Source organism: Phocoena sinus, chromosome 2 (genome assembly GCF_008692025.1).
Source record: "Phocoena sinus isolate mPhoSin1 chromosome 2, mPhoSin1.pri, whole genome shotgun sequence".
NCBI classification, from domain to species: domain Eukaryota; kingdom Metazoa; phylum Chordata; class Mammalia; order Artiodactyla; family Phocoenidae; genus Phocoena; species Phocoena sinus.
The window spans coordinates 175,225,728-175,251,243 of NC_045764.1; the positions used below are offsets into that span (position 1 = coordinate 175,225,728).

The window sequence follows — 25,516 nt, forward strand, 5'->3', positions numbered from 1 at the left end:
GGTCCTTCGGTCGTCCGGGTGTAGGGGGAGATACAGGCGAGCCGGAGCTGGGGGAGCCCTGACCGGCGGGCATCCCGGCCTCTGCCTTGTGCGGACCCAGATGCCGAGGCCCGAGGAGTGACAGTGACAGCCCCGGCTGCGAGCGGGGCATCACTGTTCTAGGTGGATAGCGCACGCAGGTCTCCCTCTTGGACTTAATGCTGTCCCTGTTGAGTGGGTGCATCTGCCCACTTGAGACGCGAGAAAACTGAGGCTCAGTCGAAGTGACTGCCCCAAGGTCACACCGGCTAATCCTACTCCCTAGGCTAGACTCAGCATCTCAGTGTCCAGCCCACTGCTTGTTTTCCTTCATCATGCCTTGTATTTGTGTGATGCTGAGATGATCCTAATGATGGCCCCATGGTCTTTGAATCTATTTTACAGATCTTAAAAGGAGAGAGACTTAGGTTAGGCACCTAGTGGAGGGACGGGACAAAAGGTTTGCATATCCCAGCAGTCTCCTCAAATAGTGACCTCCCAAAAGCAAGCCTAGGTTCCTCTTGAGAGTGGAGCTTGCCTTCAGGGAGGGTTTCCCCCTGATACTTTCAGACCATTTTGTAGCCAATGGCGAGCTTATTTGACAGCATGTGTCTGGGTGTGGCACCGTCCATCCGGGAAGCCAAGGATGATGTCCAGGTAAATGCTAGCTTAGCACCAAGGATTGGGCATTGTCTGAAAGTGTTCGGAGACAAGCTGCTTATAATCTCAAAAGCTGTATGGTTCTGTCAGTAAGAGAATCTCAGCTATCTGCCTCACCGCTCCCCTACACACACTTAGTTTCTTGCAGATAGTTTGTTTCTTTCAAAGGTTTTTCCCACTCAGGAGATGCTTCATTGTAGCATTGGCCTCTGCAGGAGGGTCAACGAGTGTGACCCAGCGAGTGTTTGGGGTTGTTTTCCTGCATGGAAACTGCTACTGTTTAAAAACAAATTTTTTTTGACTCATCTATTTTCTTTCAAAAAAAGTATATAGTCACAATAGAAAATTAAAGTATACAGATAAAATTAAAGTCACCTGAAATCCTTTGACCTGGATATGACCACTGTCAGCATTTTGGTATCTGTCTTTCTGGTCGTTTTTTAGTGAATATACGTTGTTTTATTAAAATACATTTTAATCTGCATTGTTATTGTATTTTGAGTAGCTTTACCGTGGCTGATTCTTGATCATATTTTCATCGCACAGTTTTTGTTTTTCTGAAATCAGTGATTTCTACCTTAGGTCTCAGTTTCTTTTTTCCAGAAAAAAATTGTAGGTTTTGTTCTTTGCTTCTAGAGTGCTCCTCAGTGATTCACTTTTCTCAAACAACTTAGAATTGAACTTTGCTAAAATTATTGGAGGGTCCTGCTAAAATTATTGGAGGGGGACCCTATTTCTGTTGAATGCTTTCTGGTGCAAATCACCCCTGTTTTCTTGATGGGTACATTTTCTCCTTTCAGCAGAGCGAGTATCCACGGATCCAAATCTTGGCTCCATAATGACTTGCACTTTTGAATGTTGACTAGGTAATGAGACTGTCTGCAATTGAAATCCTATCTCATTCCTGGATTTATAAAAGTCCTGGAAGTATTTCTAGTAATTCAACCTGTCTTAACTTATTTTTCACTTACAAAAATCTGAGGAAAAACTATGTCGTCCCATCAGTCTTATTAGCATCCTGGCTACACTAGCATAATTTAGATTATAAGTGTTACCCCAGGTCACTTAGAAGGAGGGCTGGTTTTTATGAGTTAGCATTGCCATTTGCACATTTAATCAAATACGAACATCCAGTAGTTATTTACAGTGAAAAGGCAGGCTTGCATTATGATATGGAGAATAAATCTGAATGGTTTGAACTGAATAAAGACCGCCACCAACAATGAAGTCATATAACTTATTTAATGAACAGGAGAAGTTACTTTTACTTTATCTTCCCCCCACTTCCCCCCTTTTTTATGGAAAGAATTTTCCAAACACATGTAATTGTATATAGAAGCTTTTTTTAATATGAAGGTATATCTCTATATATGTTTTTTTAAGTACTCCAGCTAGCTTTAAACTTTTTTTGTTAAAGTAAAGCCGCCTTTAAAGTATAGAATAAAGGTTGTGACTATAACACTTGATCATTTTTTTTTTTTTTTTTTTTTGGCCACACCGCGAGGCATGCGAGCTCATAGTCCCCCATCCAGTGATCGAATCTAACCCGTGCCCCCTGCAGGGGAAGCGCAGAGTCTTAACCACTGGACCACCGGGGGAGGCCCCCTAACAGTTAATTTTGATAGTGAAGAGTTGATGAAAGGGAATGTCAAATTGTAGCTCCCCGTTTTTTAAAAAGAGAAATCTCCTTCCTGTAATTCCTGGCCTATAGAAAATTGTTTTCCTCGTAGCGTACTTCTAAAAGTATGACCAGGTAGATGATCCCTACGTGATAGGCATATTACGATGTTAATGACACTTTTGTAGCGCTTTTCATCTGAAGTGCATTTTGGGGTGTGTTCTGTCCCGTGAAAGGTTGGGTGGTGAAGGTAGGGACTGGTAAGGATGCTGCGGTTTGCAGCTGCTGGAGTGGTGGTTCCAGGGCTTGTCTGGGACCAGGCTGGGAACGGGTGCTGTGGGGTTTTGGTTCGGTTTTGTTCCACTCAGATGTGTTACCCTTGGAGCTTTGTCTTTAAGACTGGAAGTAGTGGCTGCCTTTAGTTGGTGCTTACCCGAAGCTTGGGATTTTAGATGTTCCTGACGTACATGGTTCAGGGGGTTTTACCCTCTTCATTAGTGCAGAGATGACTGGAGTCTGGAAGAAAGCCATTGCTCCTTGCAGGACTCAGCTTCCTAGAGACGCGGTGGCGTACGGAGAGGTATGTTTTTGTGGAGTTTTAAACATTACTTTTCTGAGGACTTAATTTCCCTAAAAAGAGAAGAAATGTAGTGGATTGATGAGTAAAAAGTATTCATTTCTGGCTTAGACCCCAAAATGGTTAATAAAATGATTAATAAATTAATAGGAAACATTTGCTGTGACATGGCACTGTCTTGGAGCACTGGGCCAGGAGTCCATCAGCCTGAGTTCTTGCTGTCCTGTGCTGTCACGCCGTAGGTGGGCCCCCCACCCTCTGTAGGACAAAGCAGTCTGCAGCAAGATGCTTTTCAAAGTGAGGTGTTTTGTAGTGAGTGGAATTCATGTACAGGAAAGGGAAAGCAGTCATTACTTCTTTTTTTTTTTTTTTTTTTTTTTTGCGGTATGCGGGCCTCTCACTGTTGTGGCCTCTCCCGTTGCGGAGCACAGGCTCTGGGCGCACAGGCTCAGTGGCCATGGCTCACGGGCCCAGCCACTCTGCGGCATGTGGGATCTTCCCGGATCGGGGCACAAACTCGCGTCCCCTGCATTGGCAGGCGGACTCTCAACCGCTGTGCCACCAGGGAAGCCCCAGTCATTACTTCTTTTTAAAAAGTAAAGACAGATGGAAATTTCGACTCTCAGCATCATGGAGTATCAGGCTGGGAACGGCGGAGAGATTTAGTCCAGCGCCTCTGTCACGAGTGAGGAAACCAAAACCGCAGGATTTTAAGACCCAGTTAGGAAAAGGATGTTTTAAGAAGGATTCTGAAACCTAAGAACTAATTTCTCTGTTGAATTCCTTGGTATCCATTAAATAGGAGTGTTTGTTTTCATTTACTTCATAGCAATTATTTCTTTTGAATTAGTGTTAGCCTTAAAAAGCATGAAGTCTTAAATCCTTTAGGCATTACTGACTTAGTATTTTTCACTTCCTTCTCTTTTTTTCTGGAAATGTCAAGAGGAGCCCCAGTTTTACCTTGTGTGTACAAGGATTACATGGGGTTCAACCCTCCTTTCAAATTCCCAACAATGTTATGGATGGAGGAGAAGACTCAAGACGCTCACCACGCTCTTAGCCTTGTGCAGGGCAGGGAGTGGATGCGAAGAAGTCACGGCCTCAGAAGGAGGACAGAAGGGCGGGTGGACGTCAAGGTGGCTGGAGGAAGTACCAGGGATGGGAAAGCGGAGAGCTACCAGGAGGGCGTGTACCGGGAGGGAGTGTAGGACAGCCAGCGAATCGCCCAAAGTAATGTGGTATTAGGAGTCTGTTTGGATTTTAAAGGGAAAAGAAAAGGAAAGATAAAGAGAGCCAGGAACACGTAACACGTCATCTGGCCAAAGAAAATGACTGGCTTCGTTCGCTAGCTTGAGAGGAGGCTTGCCCTGTGGCTGGAGGACGTTGGGAGGGGAGAGGGAGGGAGGGGATGACCAAGGGCAGGGGAGCCGGCGGCCTCCCCTCGCCCCTTTCCAGTTGCCTGTTCACCAGTCTGCGGACACATACCCATCTACCTAGGAGAGGCGGTATGAGTCTTAAGGTAATTGAATGTGCATCTGTTTGTATTTCATTAAATGAGGCACATTGCTCACCTAATTCACAAGGTAATTATACAAATCACTCGTACTCTGAAATACATTCATCTTTCAATAGAAGCATATGCAGAATAGTGCTAAATGACATTTTGAACATCTCTAGGAATTTGATAAACCCTCAGAAGTTAACCAAAGGAATGTCCACAGGGCGCTGTAAGGTGTATCAGTATGGCTTGCGGCACAGGAACTCGAGAGTCGGGCGCAGCCTGTCTGCGCTGGTATTTCAGTTCCCTGAATGTGTTAGTAGGCAGCACAGTATCAGTCCGTTGTGTATTAACCAGTAACTTTAGCATCGTTAGGAAACTGGTGCAGACTTTACCGAAAGTGGTATTACCTGATAAACGTGCAGATGGTGTTCGTATATAGCAGGATTAGTACCCTCTTTGTTGGGAATCAAATAATAAGTGTCTTTCTCTCCTCCTTTAAACAATTTTTTTTTTTAAGTTTCTGCAGAAATAGAATTATTGTTATTTGGAAAATACAGTAATTTATAAAGAGGCAGGAAAGTTTAAATTGTTCGGCAGTTTATAAAACAGTGTCATGTGTTCTTTATAATGGGAATCAGACATCCTCAGACTTCATATGATCTTCGTATTTATGGGGAGGAGCGTTAAAAAACTAATCCAAAATGTAGTCTATGGCTGATATTAATAATGACTTGCATAAATTACTGTCATCAGAGGAAGTTAGAATTTTACAGAGCAGTAGAGGACACGTATTTTGCATACCCGTGTCTGAGGATTATGTCATCGTGTGTGCATTCCCGAGCCCCAGCCGTCTCCTGCTGCATTGCAGTGTTATTCCTAGCGCGGGCTGGGCTGGGCGTTCACAGTGGTCCGGAGACAGCCGTGACTCATCGCCTGGCCTGCTCCCGGTTCCTTTAACCCTGTCTGCATTAGGATGTGCTGGGGATGTGGTTAGGTGTTGTGTCCAGTTGGCATGTTTTCTATATGATTTTATTTGTATAGAGGATGCCGCTCTGTCAGGGAGAAAGATATGATTCAAGGTTACACCATACTTTTTACTTAGTAATTTCCTTTGGTGATTGTAGAATGTTACTTTTATTGTCTATTTATTGTTTGGGTGTTATATTAATGACATATATTTTATATAAGTCATAGAACAGCATTATTGAAAGTTCCAAAAATCAAGGGAAAAAATATTTCATAATCCCACCACCCTGACAACTATTTTAGTTTGGGGGTATTTCCTTATACTCTTTGTCTTTGTGTCTTACAGATTGCAATTATATGTTTGATTGGTTTCAGGCAGTATGATTTATCTTGTGGTATGTCCACATTTCAGTAGTTAGAAAACTCGGTTGGTTGGTTTGGGGTTTTTTTTCAGGTAGTTAGTAATTTTAAAAAACAGCTAGGAAGTCACTGGCATACGAAAATGTTCCGCCACTCACTCCTCCTCTCCTTCCTAAAATTATACTAAAAACAACATTTTGGAAGAGTAATTGTCTTGATAAATATATATTTATATGTATATAAATAAATACACTAATACTTTATATTCTTTTAGTGTGAATTTTGTATTTGTCTCCTCTTAAACGAAAGAAGCAAATAGCTTTTGCGCATAGGTTTTAGCATTTATAGAAACCTTATAGACCACATAATTTAATATCCCACCCCCTCTTCTGTTGCCCCTTTTACGTTTTACGAATTTGAAGCTGACAGGAAGAAAAATGACTTTCCCGAGATCACTTAGTTAAGTCTACTGCCTTTGTTATTACACCATGACTTAGAAGTGAAGGTGAATCGTACATATCAAGTTAGATTAATCCTTCGATATTTAATTTTTGCTAATGCAGTTATTCCATACAGTATGTCGTACCAAAGATGATTCAACTAGAGGGTGTACCCATCTAGCTGATTAGTACTAGATCCAGAGGTTTGTATTACTTCCCATTTTTATGATTTTTATATTAATTTTTCAATTTTAACTATCTAGAAATTTTATTCGCATGCATCTTGAGTTATCTTGGTATTAAATTCCAGTAAGCTTTTGAATGAATACTGCTGTATTCATAAATTGACCCCAGAACAGGCTCCGAAAGCGCTATAAGAGCAGAGGGGACAGCCAGGTGAATGCCCCCTTGGTGACCTGGGGATGCTTCTTGATGGGGGTTTCCCTGTAGGGGCCTTAAAGAGGGAAGAGGGCAGGCTGTTGAGGAGCCCGGGTTTGGAATCAGACTTTTGAATTTTCACTCTGTCCCTTTCCAGTCACATGTCTGAGGGCAATTTACTTACATTCCTTGCTTGGAAAATAAGAATAATAATAGTCATGCCAAGCCCCATAGTGTCGTTGTGAGGGGTAGATGTGCGATGCGCCTAAAGTAATGCCTGTCGCATAGCAAGTGCTGAGTAGACACCTGAGCAGAATACCCTGGGGCTGGGGGTGGGAAGCGACCTCTGTGACTGGAGCACAGGGGTTGAGACTGCCTTATCGGACACCACCTAGCACCGCCCTGGGGCCAGGGCCCACTCTAGGCAGCGGCTCAGTCAGTCATTCAACGACCCAGGCAAGCCAGTGCGTCCCCAGTTTACAAACAAGGAAACGGAGATGCCAAGAAGTTAAGAACCTTGCCCAAGATCCCACAGCAAATAAGTGCCTGGGTCAGCAGTCAGAAAAAATGGGTAGAAGGGAGAAGTAGGTAGAGCCGAGTCACGCAGGGGTTTAAACGCCAGGCTGGGGTTGGGGTGAGGCTAACCGCGCTCTGAACAGTTGGTAAATTAAAACTTGGAATACTGACATGAATTTGATAGAATATTTATTATGATTTGTAGAGGATGTTGGTGATGAAGGAGAAGAAGAAAAAGAATTTATTTCCTATAACATCAACATAGACATTCATTATGGAGTTAAGTCCAATAGGTGAGTAGTATGAATATACCATTATTTTGGACTGTAAACTCGTGAGGATTAAATGTAAATCCTAATCGACTCAGACAAAGATGCTAAGAAAACACTCAAAAGATTTCTGCTCTTTAATTCAGTTTCTTATCTTCGATTTTATTTATTCAAATTAAGAGGATTTCCAAGTCAGTATAAAATCTAGAATCTTTTTATTTTAATTGCCATATCATGGCATCATCCATTCTAGGTTTGAGCCATAATGTACTTAGCATATCTAATAATGCTCTCAGAGTATACCTGAGTTTTCATTATTACAAGTAAGTAGTAAACATTCATAGGTACACCGGTCTGATCCATTTTCGGATAAATCCCTAAAGATAGCATTACTGGTTCAGATGCGATGCATCATTGAAGTCTTTAATGTGTGTTACCAGATCTCCCACCTTTTAAAAAGGTTGTGCCAGTTTATACTCCAGTAGACATATTCAAATTCAAATGTGTAAATGCTTATCTTGCCTTGGCTTTTTAAAACTTTTTACTTTGAATAATTTCAAGCTTACAAGAGTTGCGTGGATAGCGTGTAGAACTCCCAGATGTCAGTTAACATTTGCCATGTTTGCATCATCATTTTTTTTCCGGAACCATTTGAGAGCTATAGACAACCTGCCCCTTCATCCCTAAATACTTCGCAGCATTTCCTAAGAACAAAAACATTCTTGTTCACAGCCTCAGTACAATTTTCAAATTCCAGAAATTTCGGTACAGTATTACTCTAGGTATAGTACATATTCATATTTTCTCCATAATGTCCCCTACAGTGTTTCTCCCATGATCCAGAATCCAATTCTGTGTCTTTCTTTCTGTGTCTTTGATGACATTGCCATTGTTGATACGTGCAGGCCAGTAGTTTGATGGACTGCCCCTCCGTTGGATCTGTCTGATGTTTCTCCATGGTTCCAGTCAAGTCGCACATTTTCAGCAGGGATACTACTGTGACTGTGTCCCTTCTCGGCATGTCACATCGGGAAGCTCCACTGACTTTTTAGAATAATGTGAAGTATTATGTATAAAGTACATATACATAATATGAGAACTGGAAAATTCAAATACTGCTTCTGTTGAAGCTGTTAATTCAACCACCTTTGAGCACCTGTTATGTGTAAGATACAGCAGTAGGTGTGCAAAGGAATAAAACTTAGCTCCTTTTCCCAAGAAGTTTGGTCTTTTGGGAGAAAAGATGGCAGATACACAACTAGCTGTAATACTTGGCAAAATCTTAGAGGTGTAGAGTACCATGAAACATGAAGACTGGGGAGATTGCTTCTGCCTAGGGATGGCCCCATGGGAGAAGTGATGCTGAAGTTGGGTTTTGGGGGTTACTTGGAATTTCAGCAGATGAATATAGGTTTCTTAAGCAACTACACAAAAGCACATGAAGTTTAGAGAATGGGCCATGTAGTTTAAAGGGTGTCTCAGGTGGGGTAGGGGGTGCGTAGCAGGAGATGAAACTGGAAGGGTTGGTTTAGGCCAGGCTGTAGGGCCCTGGAATGTCCTCTCGTCACTTCAACCTGCAGGTGGCTTTTGTTTAGTCAAGTTGACATGTGATTCAATATCATAACTGAATGGGACAAATTATTATGAGATCGGATTTAAGTTAATCGGGGCTTGTAACTTGCAATTGCTAGGGAGGTTAGTTTTCCTGAGGGCAAGGTTATGGACTCAACCCCCATATGAGATAAACTAACTTGGTCTGCTTTCATGGTCACATGTTATAACCTTAACCTTGATTTGCTAGTTCTCACATAGGTGAGTAAAGAAAGAGAAGCAATGTATTTCACTATTAGAAAAGCAACAATTTAGTCTATTCCTAATATGATTTTAAAATTAAAACATTCAAATGAATTTTTAGTTTGCATGCAACACAAAGAAGGCTGCAGTTACTAAAACTGACGAAGAATGAGACTCTTTGTTCTAACTCCTTCTTTCCCGTTCTTTCAGCCTGGCGTTCATTAAACGGACTCCAGTGATTGATGCAGACAAGCCCGTATCGTCCCAGCTCCGTGTTCTCACACTCAGTGAAGACTCGCCGTATGAAACCTTGCACTCTTTCATTAGCAACGCGGTGGCTCCTTTTTTTAAGTCCTATATCAGAGAGTCTGGCAAGGCAGACAGGTAAAAACCATTTTTCCTTCGTTAGTTTGAATGCCGTATTTTACTTAATGTTCGCAACACACTGTGGAAGATGATGTAAAATTCAGAAATCTGGAGGGAAAAGCTAGTAAACCAAGAGGATGTAAATCTGTTGCATTAATAAAATGTGTATTATTAATATTTGACAGACCTGAAATAATAGAACCTCTTTGGAGACCAATAGCGCAATAAAGTTTGAGGCATTTCCTGTCTTTTTAGGGATGGTGATAAAATGGCTCCTTCAGTTGAAAAAAAGATTGCAGAACTTGAAATGGGACTCCTTCACCTGCAGCAGAATATTGAAATTCCAGAGATCAGCCTGCCCATTCATCCAATTATTACAAATGTTGCAAAACAGTGTTATGAGCGTGGAGAAAAGCCGAAAGTTACAGACTTTGGAGATAAGGTTGAAGACCCAACTTTTCTCAATCAGTTACAATCTGGAGTTAACCGCTGGATCCGCGAAATTCAAAAAGTAAGATCACAGTATTGAAAATGTCATGTAAAATGCTTTACTCTTTAATATCTGTGAGAAAACTGGTCCGAGTTCTTGTCAACGAGGTGAGTTCTGTGATGACTGTTAGCAGTACCTCCCACTGGTCCTGGGAATGCTCAGTGGAGGATTAATGTCGGCCCAGGTGGAGTGGAGTGGAGTGGTCAGGGTACCGTGTGACATGGTTTAAATACCATCCCTGAGAGAGCGCTAATCTCAGCTGTCTCAGACCTTTGATTTCTTTTTTTTTTTTTTTTTTGGTTGTACTTTGTGGCATGTAGCATCTTAGTTCCCCAACCAGGGATCGAACCCGCACCCCCTGCAGTGGGAACGTGGAGTCTTAACCACTGGACCTCCGGGGAAGTCCAGACCTTTGATTTCAAACTAAACCGCTTATAATACAAGGAAGGAAATCTGCTTGAAATGTAAAAACTAAATTATAATGCATGTTCTTAGTTAACGGTACGTTTTTTACCTTTGTTTAAATGCTGAATACTCTTGAATGTTATTTTATATTTAAGGTGACCAAACTTGATCGAGATCCTGCCTCAGGAACTGCCTTACAGGAAATTAGTTTTTGGCTAAACTTGGAACGTGCGTTATACCGCATCCAGGAGAAACGAGAGAGCCCAGAAGTTCTCCTGACGCTGGATATCTTGAAACACGGCAAGCGTTTCCATGCCACCGTCAGCTTCGACACTGACACAGGTAAGAACTAGAGCTGATAGTCTGATCAATGAGCTGTTGACCTGGGTTTTGTGATGAAAATTAATAGATGCATCATCTTTTCTGACTGTTTACTCCTTGGCAACTTATCTCATCTTTCCCCCAGCTCTAGGTAATGAAAATGATTTTCTCACATACCTCCCTTTCCCTTCCAGGGTTTTAAGAACATAAGCCAGTTTCTAGGCATGAGTACAGGGGACGCTGGGAGCTTCCCTCCTGTTTTCTCAGTTACTTGGTTCCTTAAGTAGGCTGTACTTTTTTAGTGTAAAGTCGAGTGTGCTTTTGACAATCCAAGCAGAAACACGGTTTATGTTAAGCAGAAGTTCTTTGCCCACAGGGCTGTGGAAGGAGAGCTGGTCAGTACTTTCTCTTCTGCTATTTACCTGCCCCTTTCCTCTGTTCTCTGCCCTCCTCCCTGTTCTGAAAAGTGGTCAAGATAAAGTTATTTTCTGAACGGGCAGCAGGGGGAGTGATGTTGAATGAGCACGTACCAGGCACACAAATGTGGAATGACCGGCCATGGGTGGACGTTGCTCTACCACCCTGTGCCCACCAGAGACGTGTTAGAACAAGTCATCAGGACTGCAGCAGTTGTCATGTTCTTTTCTTCCCCTCCAAAAAAGGTTGTGGCGCCCACATTTTAAATGTTAGAGGGAATTCCGGGTGGAAACCTTCCAGTTATTTTGATCATACATTCACTGGGATATGGGCACTCACTAGTACTGAAGTGTAGACCTTGAATTTTTTAATACCTCTGAAACCTTTATTTCTTTCCTAATACATTTCTTTTGTAAATCTTATGCCAGAGGAAGTAAAAAAAAAAAAAATAGACCAGGAGCCAGGTTTTTCTGTGATTCCACGTGCATAATACATTCCCCTAACTTGAGCCATGGGTATAAAATTTAAATTTTACTGTTCTTAAGGATGATAAAATTCTAGTTTTTTAAAACTAAAGTAGGGCTTCCCTGGTGGCGCAGTGGTTGAGAGTCCGCCTGCCGATGCAAGGGATGCGGGTTCGTGCCCCGGTCCAGGAAGATTCCCACATGCCGTGGAGCGGCTGGGCCCGTGAGCCATGGCTGCTGGGCCTGCGCGTCCGGAGCCTGTGCTCCGCAACGGGAGAGGCCACAACAGTGAGAGGCCCACGTACCGCAAAAAAATAAAACAAAACAAAACAACTAAAGTAGTGGGAGACGCAACAGGGAAGAGATATGAGCATATATGTTTATGTATAGCTGATTCACTTTGTTATAAAGCAGAAACTAACACACCATTGTAAAGCAATTATACTCCAATAAGGATGTTAAAAAAAAATACTAAGGTGGTATTACTAGAATGTTTAGATAATATAGAAAGCAAAAAAAAGGTGAAATCTTTGGGGCTACCACTCATAGCCTTTGGAGTGCGTATGAGTTGTCTGAGTTGACTGGTAATTCTTAAAAAAGCAATAATGAGACCACACTGGGATTATCTTGTTAATAACACTCTTTTCTTTCAAGTAGCCCAATTTCTGTGTCACTAAATCTTTTGCAACGTCAAAACGTTCTCTTGTGAGGATATACTTTTGTTTACTTAACCAGTATTTAAACCTAAAAGAAATATCTTTTTGCTTTTTTTTTCATTGTGGTATAACTGACATATAACAACATTATAGTTGTATCACTTCGTGTGAAAACCATTAACTGTTTCTATGTTAATCTAGGTCTGAAACAGGCTTTGGAAACTGTGAATGACTACAATCCTCTGATGAAAGATTTTCCTCTGAATGACTTGCTGTCTGCCACTGAGCTGGACAAGATAAGGCAGGCACTTGTTGCGATTTTCACCCATCTGAGAAAGATCCGAAACACAAAATACCCCATTCAGAGGGCACTGCGTTTGGTGGAGGCGATTTCAAGAGACTTGAGTTCTCAGTTACTCAAAGTGCTGGGCACTAGAAAACTGATGCATGTTGCTTATGAAGAATTTGAAAAAGTGAGTTGTAATATATCAGAAAAGCAACCTGAGGGCACTGAGATGAAAATACGCTCTAATAATAAACTTCCTTTCTTAAATTATATACCAGGTTATGGTCGCGTGCTTTGAGGTCTTTCAGACTTGGGATGACGAGTATGAGAAACTCCAGGTGTTGTTGAGAGACATTGTCAAAAGGAAAAGGGAAGAAAACCTGAAGATGGTGTGGCGAATCAACCCTGCTCACAGGAAGCTTCAGGCTCGCCTTGACCAGATGAGGAAGTTCAGACGCCAGCACGAGCAGCTGAGAGCTGTCATCGTCAGGGTCCTGAGGCCACAGGTGTGATTCGCATTCTAGGAATCCGTATGTGCATTGTTTGAGTGACCCTCTCTCTTTTTTTGTTTAGATTTGACTACTTGTTTCTGTTTTATACTGTGAAGTACTTCTTCAGCTCCGTTTTTACCCGTCACTGTAATCTTTTTTTTTTTTTTTTTTTTTTTTTTGCTTTTTGCGGTATGCGGGCCTCTCACTGGTGTGGCCTCTCCCGTTGCGGAGCACAGGCTCCGGACGCACAGGCCCAGCGGCCACGGCTCACGGGCCCAGCCGCTCCGCGGCATGTGGGATCCTCCCAGACCGGGGCACGAACCCGTGTACCCTGCATCGGCAGGCGGACTCTCAACCACTGCGCCACCAGGGAAGCCCTGTAATCTTTTAAGAGCTAGTGATTCTGACTCCTGGTGTTTCAGTTCAAATCTTTCACATTCTCCATCGATTCATCCCCATCTCCAAATTGCATGGACCCCAGAGCCAGACTTCGCGGGTTTAAATCCTGATCCCACCGTTGAGCTAGCCATGTGCCTGGGGCACATTATTTCACCTTTTCCCCAGACCCCTTATCTCTAAAATGTGGATAATAATTGCATTTGCCTCAGATTTATTAAAAGAATTAAATGACTCCTTTTCTTTGTTCGTGCTTTTTTATCTCTTCTCAGTCCACCACTCTTCTTCACCAATGCCTTTCTCCCTTTAAAAAACCCAGTCCAGAAATACTTATAGGTAGAAGAGTTGGTAAGTGGATAGATATAGGATAAAGCCAATACAGAGCCAATGTTAATTATAGGCTCTAGGTGGCGGTATATGGGTATTCAGTCTAGAATTCTTTCTACCCTCCTGTAGTTTGAAAATTTTGTAATAAGCTGTTAGTTGGGTTGAGGGGGATCCAGTCTAGAAATTATGCCATCTAGAAGGGTTCATTCTCCGATAGGAGTGCCTGCTATTCAGGGTGGAGCAGATTGTTAATAACGCATCCTCGGCACCTTTTTACTTAGTGCGGTACTGATTTATATGTACACACGTGCGTGTGTTGGTTTAAATGTTAACCCTTCATTGTGTCCATGAGAGACTTGAGACTGGGGCCGATTCGTTCTGGCCTAGGGTGTCCGGACCCTTTTTTGCCACGTCCCTTCCCAGATATCATTGTTTCAAAAGATCATTGTCTGCTTTCTTTTTGTTTGTAAACCATATGGAATATGTACGTCCTTTACATTTGTAAAATGTATAATAAACTCAGGTGTGCAGGCATACATTCTCAGAACGGTCTTTTGGACCACTTAGTCTGTTCACATGTAAGATAATTATTGACATGGTTGGATTTAGACCTGCCATTTGCTATTTGTTTTCCATTCGTCTCATTTTTGTTGTTTCTCTGTTCCTGTACTGCTGCCTTTTGTGTTATTTTTAGTATATCATTTTAATTCCTCTGTAGACTTGTAGCTGTATTTCTTTGAATTTTCTTTTTTAGGGATTACTCTAGATCTTTAATTTATCATGATGTGCTCAGTACTGACTGAACCTCATAACCGGTGTAGCCCTGTCTCCTCCTGCTTGTCATATTTATAACAGTGGAAATAACACTGTTCTTCCTATACATGTATATTACATACCTATTACATGTATTGTAAACCCAGCAATACAGTGTTACAAGCTTTGTTTTAAACAGTCATATATATCTTAGAAAAATCAGGAGAAGAAAAGAAAAATAATAATACAATCTTTTACGTTTGTCCCCGATTTATAGTTTCCAGTTCTCTTCATTCCTTCCTATGGCCTAAGTTACTCTCCGCTGTCCTATCTCTTTAGCCTAAAGGACCTGCTTCAGTATTTCTTGTTCCACAGGTTTGCTGGCAACAGTTGTCCTCATTTCTCGTTATTGGGGAAAATATTTCACTCTCATATTTGAAGGATAGTTTCACCAGTTATAGAATTCTTGGTTGACAGCAAGTTGTAAATCTGCCCAGACTTTTCATTCTTGCAGGACTCCCCAGGGTCTCCTGTGTGTCCACGTAATTTAGTACCTCGGCCCTCGTCAGGCTGTCTTTTCCAGAATCTCCCCTTTATGCTTATTGTTGTTGTCCTCCCACCTGCAAAGCTGCGGGTTTTCCTGCCGGAGCTGGCGGATGGGAGCCCCTCCAGGCAGGACGGCCGTCAGCTCACTGCTCTTACCTGATACAAACACAGCTCAAGGTGCTGGCCGCCATTGCTTGTTTTCCGCTGTCCTGAAATGGCTGCTTAATCACCGTGCCCAGTTTTTGCTCCTACACTGTCATCACCCAGAGTCCTCAGAATGTTTTTAAATACATAAACTAAAATGCACAGGTTTACAAATAAACAGTTGTCAGCAGTTTCGAAATTGTCATCTAGTAATCTGTATGCTTCTCCATGAACACGTAAAAGAGCAAGACCTAGTGACAGGCCTAATACCATAAGTTTGAAGTAGTGAACATAAACATGATCTTAGGATGTGTACAACTGTAACGTGATGGGGAAGGAGTTACTGATGACAGAGTCGGAACTGTGAACAGCGGTGGCCGTAGCCCACATTCGTAATTGAAGGAAATGCTAAATTTAATTAGGGAGTTAGTGAAAATAATGATTTTCCCCAAACAAATTCACAGACTGTCTGAGTTTCATCCGAGGCATCTGTGGACCCCAGATCGAGACCCCTGCCTAGCGTTATAATTCTGTGAGAGTGTGGGCCTGAGACGTGCCTGGAAGTCTTAACATTTCCTGAGGCAAAGATCCTGTGTGTACTCTGCTGTCTCTCCAGTAGCATGAAGGGAACTGAATGGACTCTTCCCAGTTACTGTAGCACTTTATCTGTCCCTCTACTGTGGTATGGACTGATGGATTATAATTTAAAGTTTAAAAAAAAAAAAAAGAAAAAGGAAAAGCATGTTGGATGCTAAGTTTGTACGTAGCACTCCTGTGAATTCCTGAGCTTTCCAATGCAATTTTAATCATAGTCTAAACATGGAAGAGGGAAGAACCCCAAACCCAGGTTTTGAGACATGTTCTTTTAGCTTAAGCAACGAAACTACGTTGTCGGAAGATCTTTCCAGCACAGAGTTAAAGCATACCATATAATGTCTTACGTGGTCTTGTTGAGTTGTAGTTACAAAATGTTTGACTAAACGTTGAAGCTGCGTGGTGGACGGGTCACTTTGTCTGGTGTGTGCTGCTTGTTTGCAGCAGGATGAGTCTTCATTTGGCAGACCGTTTCTGTTGCGAATCCTCTCCTTCCAGGTCACGGCAGTCGCACAGCAGAACCAGGGAGAGGTGCCCGAACCCCAAGACATGAAAGTAGCCGAGGTCCTCTTCGATGCCGCTGACGCAAATGCCATAGAGGAGGTCAACCTCGCTTACGAGAACGTCAAGGAAGTGGACGGGCTCGACGTCTCCAAAGAGGGCACGGAGGCCTGGGAGGCTGCGATGAAGAGATACGACGAGAGGATCGACAGGGTGGAGACCCGGATCACCGCTCGCCTTCGAGATCAGCTCGGCACGGCCAAGAACGCCAATGAGATGTTCAGGATCTTCTCCAGGTTCAATGCGCTGTTTGTCAGGCCCCACATCCGTGGGGCCATCCGCGAGTACCAGACCCAGCTGATCCAGCGCGTGAAGGACGACATCGAGTCTCTGCACGACAAGTTCAAGGTCCAGTACCCGCAGAGCCAGGCGTGTAAGATGAGCCACGTGCGCGACCTGCCGCCGGTGTCCGGGTCCATCATTTGGGCGAAGCAGATCGACCGACAGCTGACGGCCTACATGAAGCGTGTGGAGGACGTGCTGGGCAAGGGCTGGGAGAACCACGTGGAGGGGCAGAAGCTGAAGCAGGACGGAGACAGCTTCCGCATGAAGCTCAACACGCAGGAGATATTTGACGACTGGGCCCGCAAGGTGCAGCAGCGCAACCTGGGCGTCTCGGGCCGCATCTTCACCATCGAGAGCACGCGCGTCCGGGGCCGGTCCGGAAACGTCCTCAAGCTGAAGGTTAACTTCCTCCCCGAGATTATCACACTCTCCAAAGAAGTTCGAAACCTCAAGTGGCTCGGTTTCCGAGTCCCACTGGCGATTGTAAACAAGGCTCACCAAGCAAACCAGCTCTACCCGTTTGCCATCTCGCTGATCGAGAGCGTTCGGACTTACGAACGCACGTGTGAGAAGGTGGAGGAGCGCAACACCATCTCCCTGCTGGTCGCGGGCTTGAAAAAGGAGGTGCAGGCTCTGATCGCGGAGGGCATCGCCTTGGTGTGGGAGTCCTACAAGCTCGACCCCTACGTGCAGCGCTTAGCGGAGACTGTCTTCAACTTCCAAGAAAAGGTGTGTTCTGCTTTCGTCCTCCACGTCCGGGGAATGAGCTAAACCCAGCGCTGGCTACTCCGTTAATACATTAGCTCCCCCGCAGAGGGCACGCGTGATCCCTACAGCTTAGGGCCGAGTCCGCTGAGAGGGAGAAAGCAGCCTTTCGCTCACCGGGCTGCTGGATGGTGTTGCGGCTTTAGGGAAGCCGTTAAGTGACAGCCCGAGTTCAGGTTGGAAACCAGTAGAGAGGTGAAGGGCACGAGAGCTTTATTACTGGTAAAGCTGCGCGGATAATGGGCTCTCGATCTGCAGTCGTGGTGCTTGCGGTCAGTCTGCCCCAGACCTGGACTTCCACCCCAGACCCTCGCCCAGCTGCCACCTCCTGGCCCTGCGCCTGCCACTGCGGGCAGGACAGAGTCCGCTTGTCTGGTGCATGGCCGGCTCCCAGCGAGGGAAAGTGCTGAGCGGGGCGCGTTGGTGTCCTCCTCCCAAACTGACAGTCAGAGGTCGCCCTTCCCGGGAGCAGGGGCAGGCAAGGGGGGAAGCTGCTCGTTTCCACACATTTCCCTTCCTCCACAGAGACACAGGGTGTTCTCACGCCAACACGTAGGGTTAGCTATTTGTGGAAGAACTGCTCTGCCTCGGACATTTATTAATTGAGAATATACGTAAGATAAAGAAATAGAGTGAGTGGCTGTTTTAAATACTAAATATACCTTCCTTTAGGTGGATGATCTGCTGATTATTGAGGAAAAAATAGACCTGGAAGTCCGGTCCCTGGAGACTTGCATGTATGATCATAAGACTTTCTCCGAGATCCTGAACAGAGTACAGAAGGCCGTGGACGACCTCAACCTGCACTCCTACTCCAACCTGCCCATCTGGGTCAACAAGCTGGACATGGAGGTGGGTATGGGGCCTGTTACACACAGTGCTGCCCACTTGTCTGCTGTCTGCGTAGGGGTGGGCCCTGTTCCATAGCTGATGAGTTTGTCACTGAGAAGCACGTTTCCGTAGGAGTTACCAGTGACAGTCTAGTTCTCTCCAGAAAGCCCATGTAGCTAATGACAGAGCTGAACTGTGGTATTGGCCGTAGTAACCTTCTTTGTAAGTTGGAAGCAGGGAGCTGTGGGGGAGGAGAAAGAGTTCTCTCTGTTTTCTGGATATTTGACAGCCTCCTACTTGCCCTTCCCTGCTCTGCTGATCATTTAGGTGGTTCTTCCTGGCCCTCTTCTCCTGGCGCCCTTCTCTGACCACCTTGTCCCCCTCCACCATCCCACCCAGCATCCAAGAACCTCTTATTCCTGGTGGAGAGGATCTTGGCTCACGCATGTAGGGGTGTGTGTGGGGAGGGAGAGGTGTGTGTGTGTGTGTGTGTTTGAAGCATACTTACCACCCCATGTCGCTTTCTCGTCGGTGTATGTCAGAGAGTGCAGCTGTGAAGTCTCTAGAAGGAGGATGTTTTATGGCAGAGGTCACTCAGTGGACAGATGGTAGTTGGTCAGTTCTGAAGTTGTTGTGTGTGGGTCACAGGTTTTCTCCTTTAAAATGGATACAGAAGTTGCAGTGTATCCACCAGTGGGACCCAAACAGTGAAAGTTCACAGCCCCCCTCTTCTGAATCGACTGCAAGTCCCAGTTTATCTCAAGCCGCCCTCACTGCATTCCCAGGATGGTTGTGTGGCCAGACGCTAAACAAGACATACAGACATCCTAGTCATAGGAAACCTATTTGTAAATCTGTTTGTCTCGTTACGGATCGGAAGAGAATTCTGGCTTTCTTCTTTACTTGTTGAAAGAAAATGGTCACTGTTTGGTGACGGATGTTAACTAGACTTACTGTGGTGATCCTTTTGCAGTATATACCAATATTGAATCATTACGTCGTATGTCCAAAACTAATAATAATGTTACATGTCACTTATGCCTCCGTTTTGAAAAGAAAAAGAAAATTGTTTAATCTCCAAATTATAGTTTTCTAGTTTTATCTCTGAGGCTACCAGAAAAATGCTTTTGTTCTGTAAATTATCTATCATACCGAACAAATATCAAGACCTTCGCTACATCTGCTGCGTTTGTGTTGGTATCTTTATCACTTATAAGTGGGGATCCTGCACGTGGAAAGCACAGTCAGCCTAGCAGACGGTGATCTGAGGCTGGAAGGTGAGGAAATGAGGCTGAGAAGCAGGGGCGAAGGCTTGCAGTCAGAAGCAGTCCATCCTGGACCTAAAGCATCAGCTTTCTGTTAACGTGCTCTGAGCTAACGTTTGGAAGAAACACTGTTCTTGGACGTGTTTTCTCTGCAGATTGAAAGAATACTGGGCGTCCGCCTGCAAGCTGGCCTGAGAGCTTGGACCCAGGTGCTTCTTGGACAAGCTGAGGATAAAGCAGAGGTTGACATGGATACGGACGCACCTCAAGTTAGTCACAAACCTGGAGGAGAGCCAAAGATCAAGGTCAGTATTTCCCAGGGCAGCCGATTCGATAGTAAATTAAACAAGGTTCTCCCCTTAAAAACTACCAGGGAAAAGGTCACTTTACAGTGGAGAAACCTGACAGGTGCCACCACACTCAGCTGACCCAAGTCAGCATCCCGGGGGAGATGTATGCTGTCACCTGTGGTGAGATGAGAAGGGCTCTTCACCCCTATGGCCTTCCCCCCCAGTAACCATGAGGAAAACGTCAGGCGAACCCAGGTGGAGGGCCATCCCACAGGACACCAGAATGCCACGGTCATGAGAGAGAGACAGGAAAAGCTGAGAAAATGTCACAGACTGGAAGGGAGTGAGGAGCTGTGACAACTAACTGTGATGTGCGTCCTTGTTAGATCCTGGGAATCTGACTGAAGTCAGCGTTTCAGTTCATAGTATTATATCAGTGCTGACGTCTTTGTTTTGGTAATTACACCATGTTAGAGGAAGCTGGTGAGGGTGTATGGAAACTCTTCATACTTGCCTTAGAACTCTCCTGTAAGTCTAAAATAGTTTCAAAAACAGAAGTTTTTTTTAATAGAAAATAATATTTAGAAGTAAATTTACACTGGGAAAAAAAAAATCTCTGCTTTCTAAGCATGTATGATGTGTAAGAAATCATTTCCAGAACTGAACATGATAACCTGCTACAAGCCGGTGTTCAGACTGTGACCCTAAAATGTCACTGTTTTCACAAAAATCTGAATCGAATTCTTGTGAGAATGCAGTAGCACACTGGTCAGCACACGGGACAGCAGTCTGTCTCCAAGCCAGCTGTTTCCCATTTGTGTGAAGGAGTGGTCAGCTGGGGCCTAGCAAGCTTTCCAGAAAGTTCTGTTCAAACTCTGCAAGTAGGTCCCTGTCTCCTGTCGTGGGTGGTGGTTATAAAGCTGTCCACCTCACGCTGATTCATTAAGCCATGTGTTAGTTTTATGTAGTTTACAGTATGTGTGTTATATTTACCAATAAAAAGGTCTCACAAAACAGAAGCCTGGAAGAGCTGGGCAAGTAAAAACTTTGATCTGGGAGAAACAATTGGCGTTTTTTTTTCTACGCAGACTTTATACCTTTTCTCTTTTTTTTTCCGCTTTTATGCTTAAAAAATGTTTTCACTTTGGAATATTACAGGTATTCATCCCCAGAGTGTACTTTTTAAAATACTGAGATGCAGAAAAGCCAGTGAGTGTGTCTGAGTGGATACAGTATCTAGTGGAGACTGAGCTGGAATTCTCCATTAGCTTAAAGCACTGGCAGGTAGCACAGACTGACCCCGACTTGTAAACAGACATCAGTAAAATCGGCCTCGTGTCACTGGTTTCTCAGGTCGCAAGGTCCTCGTGTCCAGATATCAGCACACACGTCATATCCGATGGTGCTTCACTGAGCACCTGTTGTGTGTATGACACCCAGGCACTGGGGGACCCAGGAAGGACCCAAGCGGGGCCTGCCCTCTGACCTCCTCTTCCTTGGCGGGGGCACAGACCACAAACATGAAGTCAGGGAAGACCGAGTCTGTTGATAAAGTAACAGACTTTGTGGTTCAGACGGAAGTAGTTTAATAATTAGAGAGAGAAAGTGTTCTTTATCAAAGCCATTTTACTGAAATAGATTGCTGAGTAAAAATGAAATCTTTGCTTCATAGAATGTCGTCCATGAGCTGAGAATAACCAACCAGGTCATCTATTTGAACCCGCCAATCGAGGAGTGCAGGTACAAGCTGTACCAGGAGATGTTCACCTGGAAGATGGTGGTGCTGTCTCTCCCCAGGATCCAGAGTCAGAGGTACCAGGTGAGCTCCGCGTCTCCCTCTCGCTCTGGGACTCCACCTCCATGCGCCTCTTTAAAGAGCTCCTGACGCGTCCTTTCAAACTCCAGACCTCAGCTCGGCACTCTGAGGGAAAGCTGGAGGAAGCTTTGTGTGACCTGACGTTCTTCCCAGTAGTTACCTTTCCACACAGTCGGGTTCGGAGGTCTGGTGTCAGTGGTCTCTTAGAAATTCCCCCCCGTGAACTTCTGTGGGAATTTTAATTCCTGCTTTTCCCTGCCCACCCTCCCACTTGCCTTTTTATTATGGGAATTTGCAAACATACACGATAGCAGAGGGAATCATGTGAGCTCATAAATAAAGCTCCGCTTTATCTATCAACACGTGGCCAGTTTTGTTTCATTATATTCCCTTCCCCACCCCCCAGCAGCAGATTATTTTAAAGCAAATCCCGGATATAGTATGCTCTTAGGAGGACACTCCTAGAGCAAAAGGAAAACTCAAGAGACTGTTGCATTTAGTCCCTGGTCTCTAGGCAATAGTACTTCTAAATAGGACCAGCGGTTTTCAAATAAACATATTCCACAATCTCTGCTGTAACCGACTTTTCTGGAAAACAGTGATCCTATCCGGAAGCGTGTCTCTTTCCTTAACTGTGAACGTAAGCTCAGTTCTCTTTTTCCTGCCCCCTCCTTGCCACACACTTTTTGCCGGCTCTCCTGGCTTTCCTCCACCTTGCTGGCCTATCTGCTTCACTGGCTCTACGTGTTCGGTGCCGTCTCCACCCCACTCTGTCTCTGTCTCATCCAGCCTGTTGGCTTTAAATACCAGTGCCACAACTCCGTGTTCCTGTCTCCAGCCAGGCCTTTTCCTGAACTCCAGACTGCCTGTCCCTTTGCCTCCTTGGCGTCTCCATGTGACCACCTGATGGATGTGTCAAACTGGACTTGTCTCTCAGACCCCTCCCTCAGATTTGCTCCTCCCCCAGTCTTTTCTTTCCCATCCTCCAACCTGCTCCTGGACACCCACTGTCGTTATCTTCAAAATTAACCCTAATCGGGACTTCCCTGGTGGTGCAGTGGTTAAGAATCTGCCTGCCAATGCAGGGGACACGGGTTCAATCCCTGGTCGGGGAAGATCCCACATGCCACGGAGCAACTAAGCCCGTGCGCCACAACTACTGAGCCTGCTCTCTAGAGCCCGTGAGCCACAACTAGTGAGCCCACACACCACAACTACTGAAGTCTGCATGTGCCTAGAGCCCGTGCTCCACAGCAAGAGAAGCCACCACAATGAGAAGCCCGCGCACCGCAACAAAGAGTAGCCCCTGCTTGCCGTAACTAGAGAAAGCCCGCGTGCAGCAACAAAGACCTGACGCAGCCAAAAATAAATAAGTTAATTAATTAATTTAAAAATTAACCCTAATCTGTTTCTTACCACATCCAGCACTACCACCCTCCAAGGTACCATAATCCCTCAGTCAGATTATTTAAGCCCCCTCCTGACTGGTCTCTCTGTGTCTGCTTTTGCCCCCTACAATCTGTCGTCAACACAGCAGCCAGAGTGCGTCTTAAAACTGTGTGTTTGCCCTGATGTTTCTCTTTTCGGAGCCCGTTAACGGCTTCCTGTCTCACCCACCACGGCGCCTTGCTGGGCCCCACGTGACACGCCGCCTCCCTGATCTGCTCCTCCCCTCACGGCTCTGCTGCAGCCGCGCTGGGCTCTCGCTCATCCTCACACGTGCCAGGTGCACTCTTGCCCCTGAGCCTTTGCACTTGCTCGGAAGCCCTGGGAGCAAATACTCACCAGGCTCCCTCCCTCCACCTCCTGGTCCCTGCCCATGCGTTACCTCCTCAGTGAGGCCTTCCCTGACTCCCCTGCTCAAAATACATCCTCCCTGCACCCACGTCCCCTCGCCCCCTCTTCCCTGCTTTCCTCCGTGGCACTGCTCACCCTGTGACATGCTGTGTATTTTGCTTTTCCCTTAGTTGTCTCTATCCTCCCACAGAATGTAAATCTATGTGAGCAGAGGTTTTTGTCTGTTTGTTGTACCTACAACAGTGCCTGGCACGTGACAGCCCACAAGTGGTTGAAACAAACGAATGACTGTGTCGCGGGTTCCAGCATCCACGTTGGTGTTAACACTCGGTCGTGGTCATCTCACGCTCTCGTAGGCGCCACCTTCAGTCCTGCGTCCTTGGATGAGAGGCTCAGGTCTTGCAGGGCCCTGCTCTGGGGCGCCGTGCTCTCTGCTCCTAGGGCTCGCCTGCTCTCTAACCGTTTTTGCCTTGTGCCAGTAGTGACGCCACATCTTCTGGCTTGTGGTTGATGTTCCTTTCGTTGGTTTGAGGAGATATATTATAAGTAGGCTTCTGGTTACCTGTGACTGGGATAAGTGAATGTTATCCCTTAAATACAGTTTCTTTCGGTTTATTTTAATTTAGTGAAAGCGACTCTGAGATTCACATTTTTGAGCGCACTACCTGCGTTCATTTCTGGCTTTGTTTGGTTAGGTGGGTGTCCACTATGAACTGACCGAAGAAGAGAAATTCTACCGGAATGCTCTAACACGGATGCCAGATGGCCCCGTTGCCCTGGAGGAATCGTATTCTGCGGTCATGGGCATCGTAGCTGAAGTCGAGCAGTACGTCAAGGTGAGAAGCTAGTCTCATCCCAGTATGATGTCTTACACACTTAGGAGTATGAGATTTAATGATAGGGAGCTAAAAGGTCTTGACTATGTGTAATGTGAACGATGAGGTAATATCTGCTGTCTTAAAACAAGGAGTGAACAATAGGGCAAACCTTGTGGGACACTAATCATTTTGGAGGACAGGAAACTATTCTCTTTTGATAGGAAAATTCTGAGAATTTGAAGTGAGAGTTTTCCTAACGGCGATGAAAGAACATGAGGTTTTTAACAGAATATGAAAATATATGTTAATATTTTACAAAATGAAAAGTCAAACTGTAGTATTTAACTCTGTTCTTCACTTGCAGGTCTGGCTTCAATATCAGTGTTTGTGGGACATGCAAGCTGAGAACATCTATAACAGACTCGGGGAGGATCTCAACAAGTGGCAGGCGCTCTTGGTGCAGATAAGGAAGGCCCGAGGAACCTTTGACAATGCAGAGACCAAGAAGGAGTTCGGACCAGTAGTCATAGATTACGGCAAGGTGAGCTCTGCTGTCTCATTGAAAGGCGTCCAGGGAGCTGGGACGGCAACACCTGACGAAAATGGAGTTGAGGCATAAACACTCCAGCGTGAAAGACTTGCTCACCCGCTGTCGTGTGCTCCTGCACCTGCAGGTCCAGTCGAAGGTGAACCTGAAGTACGACTCTTGGCACAAGGAGGTCCTCAGCAAATTCGGGCAGATGCTCGGCTCAAACATGACAGAGTTCCACTCCCAGATCTCCAAGGTGAGGAGGCAGGATCCTGCCGGTGTGATGAACCCCCTGGTGCCCCTCGGCTCTCCGTTAAACGCTCTGCTCTCTCCGGACAGTCTCGCCAGGAGCTGGAGCAACACTCCGTGGACACGGCCAGCACCTCCGACGCTGTGACCTTCATCACCTACGTGCAGTCTCTGAAACGGAAGATCAAGCAGTTTGAAAAGCAAGTCGAGGTGAGCTCTGTCCCTCACTGTGTCTCAGGTGGGGTCTACGGCGCATCTCTGTCGTGCCACTGCCGTGCTTGTAAGGGTGGGCAGGTGATTCTTAGGCACTTCAGGGTTTGAGAGCCACAGGCTCCTGTCTTTTAAAATCTTTTGCTGTAGTTGTGGACCTTCAAGTCCTCAAACTTGAATTACCTTCTCATAATTTGGAAGGAGGGTGTGACGCCCAGCTCTAGCACGCTTAGACCCTGCTCGGGGCCACCCGGTGCAGCCGGGAGCAGTCACGGGACTGGCCACGGCGCCGTCGGGAGGGGAGCACGTGTGCTCCGTAGCCGCGGGGTGCCCTCCCGTCCGTGGGA

The 25,516-nt window shown here is 45.3% G+C and overlaps 1 protein-coding gene across 3 annotated transcripts in view; it reads left to right on the forward strand.

Annotated features, from left to right (window-relative positions):
- DYNC1H1 (dynein cytoplasmic 1 heavy chain 1) overlaps positions 1-25,516 on the forward strand; it is a 66,045-nt gene that overhangs the window by 765 nt on the left and 39,764 nt on the right. For all 3 annotated transcript variants that reach the window (XM_032624342.1, XM_032624339.1, XM_032624341.1), the window contains exons 2-15: positions 7,240-7,327; positions 9,308-9,481; positions 9,719-9,974; positions 10,514-10,700; positions 12,418-12,689; positions 12,781-13,008; positions 16,252-17,328; positions 18,037-18,216; positions 19,616-19,765; positions 21,423-21,569; positions 24,059-24,199; positions 24,546-24,722; positions 24,856-24,966; positions 25,050-25,169. In XM_032624342.1, the coding sequence (XP_032480233.1) occupies positions 7,240-7,327; positions 9,308-9,481; positions 9,719-9,974; positions 10,514-10,700; positions 12,418-12,689; positions 12,781-13,008; positions 16,252-17,328; positions 18,037-18,216; positions 19,616-19,765; positions 21,423-21,569; positions 24,059-24,199; positions 24,546-24,722; positions 24,856-24,966; positions 25,050-25,169 (3,308 nt within the window). The remainder of the gene's footprint in view (positions 1-7,239; positions 7,328-9,307; positions 9,482-9,718; positions 9,975-10,513; positions 10,701-12,417; positions 12,690-12,780; positions 13,009-16,251; positions 17,329-18,036; positions 18,217-19,615; positions 19,766-21,422; positions 21,570-24,058; positions 24,200-24,545; positions 24,723-24,855; positions 24,967-25,049; positions 25,170-25,516) is intronic.